The following is a 5120-nucleotide window of genomic DNA, read 5'->3' on the forward strand; positions in this document are numbered from 1 at the left end:
GTAGTGCTTCTGGAGGACTAAGTGGAATGACACAAATTCCCATCCCCAAGTCCCCTACAGCAACCACCTACATCAGGAATGTGGTACCAGGCTATGTGTCTGTTGTCCTGGATCCCCACTGACCCTTTTGGCAAACTGCTTATCATTCCCCCGCCAACACCATGAAAGCCCAATTTCACCCATTTCACACAAAGGAAGGACCATTTGAGAAAGAAGCAAGGGCAGCCATGATGCCTTTGTATGCCCATCACCCCTTCTGCCATTCGCGGCTCTGCAGTGGCAACAGAGGAGGTGTTCCGGTGTCTAGTAATTTGGCAGAGAAGAATCTCAGAGCACAGTACAGGGGCACAGAGATGGCCATTGCTTTGACACCATGTCTCTTGTGTCAAGAGTCATTTTAAAGGAAGTTTTCATTAACACCCAAATTTTGTATGACTATTTGAAAACTACGGGTCACCTCTTCCTGTCTACTGCAGGGAGATGAAATGAAGAAGCTGGGAATTCAGCCCATTCCCATGATGGACAGAGACAAGCGAGATGAAGTCCCACAAGGACAGGTATGAAGACCAAGAGCCGTCTGTGTGGTTGTCTGTCTCTCTGTCCACCATCTATCTATGGAACTTGGTGGTTTTGAACCCTCTGTCGATGGGTCTCAAACCCAGAGCTCACTGTTGGTGTGTTCTATCTGGTCCCCGTGTTTGTGTGAACCTGTGGGGGTCCTGCACACTCTGGGGTGTCTACTCCTTCCTCTCTTCCCTCTACTGCTGCTTTTGTTCCACCGTTTTACATTTGGCTATTAAATTATTTGAAATACATCTTGTCGCTAAGGAAGGGACCTAACAAAGTCTTTCTAAACAGTTGTAACAGATTCTTTCCCCAAAAGGGTTCTGTTTTAGAACTCTCAATTAGAAAAATAGTTTGTTTTAAAATAGGTTGAGCTTTACCAAAAGAGTAACTCATTTTGTAGCATGAGTGAGTTTTAAATATGTCTGAGACCCACAAATTTTTCCCGTTCTTCTAAATTCCAAACTGATCACTGTGAAGCTGTTTTATCACAACAGGGAAGTACTCCCTTCCCCAGTATATAATCTTTTTCTTGGGTGTTCTAGCTTAGTGACTCCTTGCTCATATTTAGAATAAGAAAATACCCATTGTCTCAGTGTGTGGGTGCACCCTTCGCGGAGGTCAGGGAACCCTGATTGCTCTTCGAGCTGATGAGGGAGGAGGACTTGATCAGGGGAGGGGGAGGGAAATGGGAGGCGATGGAGGGAGGAGGCAGAAATCTTTAATAAATAAATAAATTTTAAAAATAAATAAATTAATTAAGTGTTAAAAAAAAGAAAGAAAATACCTGCACAAGCTATGTAATTAAAAATAAGCCCAGGATCCTGTGGCAGGAGTTTCATGAGTTCAGGTGTATTGAACTCAAGGCATACCTGTACTGCAGACAAGACGCCATCTCAGACCCATTTCCAAAGTGGAAACGTATAAGCATTGCTCATGCGTGGAGACTGTGAGCATTACAGTAGGAGATAGTGAAATCGAACCACATAAACCTCTTGCTGCTTCTGCTCTCGGATGCGTCTGGAGTTGTGTTTCTCAAGAAGCTGCTGAACTAACCTAGGGAGTTGATGGTGCCACTGTGCCATCTCATTGGTCAGTCGTGAAGTGGGGCTCATCAGTGGAGGGCAGCCCCACAGTGATCTGCCCCTGCCCTTCACTAGGTAGCCTGGGGTGGCATCAGTTGGTAGATGGTGAGGTCTCACTGTTAGAGCTAGGAGAGCATCGCTGAGCACCAGTGAGGAGTGTGGGGATGGCACAAGGCTAAAGAAAGAAAACCAGAGATGGCGTCAGCTGCCCTTGCATGCTAAGCTGGAAGAGAACTGGGCAGGTGAAGGACTATGGGCCCCCGACTTTGCAATGTCTAGAGGGCAGCATCAAATTAACACAGGACCTTAACAGGCCTTGGATTCAAGCCTGACTTCTTTAACTTGTTTAACTCACTGAAGTTTTAACTCCCATGGATGTAAATGGCTGCTCTGTGTTAGGAATGTGTGCAGGTATTCTTGGCATTTATCTGAATGCACTGTCAATCACTGAGCACTGGTCTGCTCAGGGCTCAGGAGATACAGCAGATAGCACTGATCAGACACAGTGCACAGCACACAGAACATAGTACACAGCACCACACACACACAGCATGGGCACCACACACAACATACACAGCATGCACACATACAGCACACAGCACATACACAGCACACACACAGCACACACATAGCACAGGCACCACACACAGCATACACAGCATGAACACATACAGCACACAGCACACACACAGCATAGGCACCACACACAGCATACACAGCATGCACACATCACAGACACACAAACAGCACACACACAGCACACATAACAAGGTACCACACATACACACAAATAGTACACAGCACATATGCAGCACACACAGGACACACACAGCACAGATACTACACACAGCATGCACACATATGGCACACACATAGCACATATATAACACACACAACATACACAGCACATACACAGCACACACATAGCAAGGCACCACACACAGCACATAGACACAAACAACACACATAGCATATAGCAGAACCACTGACTTCATACTTAGGCTTCAGGGACAGAAAAGTGGGGGCATCCACATCCTAACAATGGTCTTGCTTTGTTTCCCTGACCTCTCTCTGCGGCAGCTTGGGTTCTACAATGCCGTGGCCATTCCCTGCTACACCACGCTGACGCAGATCCTCCCGCCCACGGAGCCGCTGCTAAAGGCCTGCAGGTAAGCACCGCATTCCATCAAAGCCATCCTGAACTCTGAATGAGGTTTCTCACTCCATCGGCCTGTGGGTATGTGGTATTCAGTTTATAGTGAGTTTTCTGATTTGCAGCCTTGCTGTGCTAATATTTGCCCTGTTCAGGGGTCCTGGGTGAGCCCAGTTGACTGATTTAATCAGGGTTGAGACCCCCCCCACTTTCCTTTTTATCAGCATTGAATTTCAGACACTAGCTGATGCTAAGGCAGCCTGTTGTGTAGCTCAGACAAGACAGATGGTACTGGCAGCCCATGCCATGGACCAGGGCAGGTCAAAGGGGCTGTGTGCAGAGAACCCCTCAGGGTAGGGTGCTTACTTGTGCTCTGTGTGAGTCAGGTATGAGGAGTCTCCCTGAAGACAATGAACTTCTTTTTCTGTAAGCGGCTCCCTTCTCGACCTGTGAATGTCCTGTCTGTGGTCTATGCTGATGGGACCTCGACTCCCAGATCCCTCCCGGGCAGCACCCTGCAGCCTCTGACACCGTGTGTGGCCCACAGACACTCAGACATGCCAGTCACGAATCTCACAGTCACCGAGTGTCTCCTACAGTGACCTCTACAGGGTGTATGGGGAGAGCACACACATTCATTCTCCCGGACAGAGTGGGAGCCCCTGTCAGCCTGCAGGGTGGCTGTCAGGAAAGGGCTCATCTTCAGTCACAGCAGGAACTGTGCGTGGGAGAGGAGAAAGCTTGGGTGGATGCCCTTCCTCTCAGGTGTGCTGTGCCCTTCCATCTGATACCTGTCCTTGCGGCAGGGTCACTCCGCCTCACCTTTCCCTAGGTCCCAGCTCAGATAAGAACACTGATACTTTTAAAGATTCCAACTCTTTTTGTTTGTTTTCTGAGACAGGGTTTCTCTGTGTAGCCCTGGCTGTCCTGGAATTCACTCTGTAGACCAGGCTGGCCTCAAACTCACAGAGATCCTCCTGCCTCTGCTTGGACAAACAGAAGGTGACTGGTGTCCAAGATTTCTCATTGCTTAGGCTTGCCCAGGCTGGGCAGCTGGGGTGGACACCAGGGAAAGAAGAGGTCATGCTATTGGCCAGAAGATTCAGATAAAACCCAAACGTGGTGTGCTCCAGCCTCTGCTGTGGAAGCATCTTTAAAACACCAAACCAATAAAGCCACCAAGGAAGGCCACTTTAAATCGTTTCTTTTCCTGTCTGAGAGATGGCATTTCTTCCATCCAGTCCTGGATAGTTCTGCGTGTGGCCCCATCTCCTTGCTCTTCGGTGGCCTGAATCATTGGGAGTTCATGGGGACTTGATCCACAGAGGCTTACAGGAATGGCTCCTCCCTGGTCTATGGCTTGCCCCTAGAGGGATCAACTTGAAGAAGCACTCACATCAGAGGGCAGTAGGGATAGCAACTCATCTGCATCCAGGCCTGTATATAGATGGAGACTGTGCGTTGGTTTCCTGGCCTCCCAGGCCCGAATAATCACACAGGAACTATATTAATTACAACGCTGTTTGGTCAGTGGCTCAAACATATTCCTAGCTAGCTATTATATCTTAAATTTATCCATATGTATTACTCTGTATATCACCATGAGGCTGTGGCCTACATGTAAGGTTTTGGCATCCTTCTCCTTCGGCAGCTACATGGCATCTGCCTGGCTCTGGCTACTCTCTCTCTATATCTCTTCTAGCCTGGCTATATTCTGCCCTGCTGTAGACCAAAGTGGCTTTTTTTTAATTAACAAATAAAAAATAAAGCACAGTACAGCATACACAGCGGAATGCCACATCACCTGTACTTGGCAACCCTAAGTTGAAAGCCCCCTTTCCTATCTGGGCCACCATGTTTTGTGGTAAATATTCAGGAGTGGACAGGGTACATAGCTGTCGAACCTTTGAGCACAGGACTGACTGCAGTGGCTTTGGCTAACCCACATCATTTCTTAAAGGCTATTGCAGAATTTGAATATTTTATTCACATGAAGAAGGAAATTACCAAATTTAGTGTTTGTCTTTTGCCAATATGCCAGACAATCCCTAAGATCTAGGAAAATGATACTCAATGTTATGGTGTAGATACCTGGCTTAGATTGTGTTTTAGGATTCTACCCCCCACCCCCACCCCACGCAGACACCCCAAGGTATTTTAGCATGCTTGCTAATAAAAGAAGGTTAGGGGAGTTTTTAGTAGTGTTGTGTATAAATTTTGTGCTTGCCACTGATAAAACTCCCTTCTGACATTGACTTTATGCAAAACAAAGCTGAGTCAGGGTGGGGTGTAAAGAATTCCACCAGGCTCACAGGGCG

At 47.5% G+C, this 5120-nt stretch overlaps 1 protein-coding gene across 4 annotated transcripts in view; it reads left to right on the forward strand.

Annotated features, from left to right (window-relative positions):
- The window catches only part of Pde10a (phosphodiesterase 10A), a 444083-nt gene that overhangs the window by 437091 nt on the left and 1872 nt on the right, over window positions 1-5120 (forward strand). For all 4 annotated transcript variants that reach the window (XM_026787449.1, XM_026787447.1, XM_026787448.1 and 1 more), the window contains 2 exons: window positions 477-557; window positions 2730-2818. In XM_026787449.1, the coding sequence (XP_026643250.1) occupies window positions 477-557; window positions 2730-2818 (170 nt within the window). The remainder of the gene's footprint in view (window positions 1-476; window positions 558-2729; window positions 2819-5120) is intronic.

This window comes from Microtus ochrogaster, linkage group LG9 (genome assembly GCF_000317375.1).
Source record: "Microtus ochrogaster isolate Prairie Vole_2 linkage group LG9, MicOch1.0, whole genome shotgun sequence".
Lineage (NCBI taxonomy): Eukaryota > Metazoa > Chordata > Mammalia > Rodentia > Cricetidae > Microtus > Microtus ochrogaster.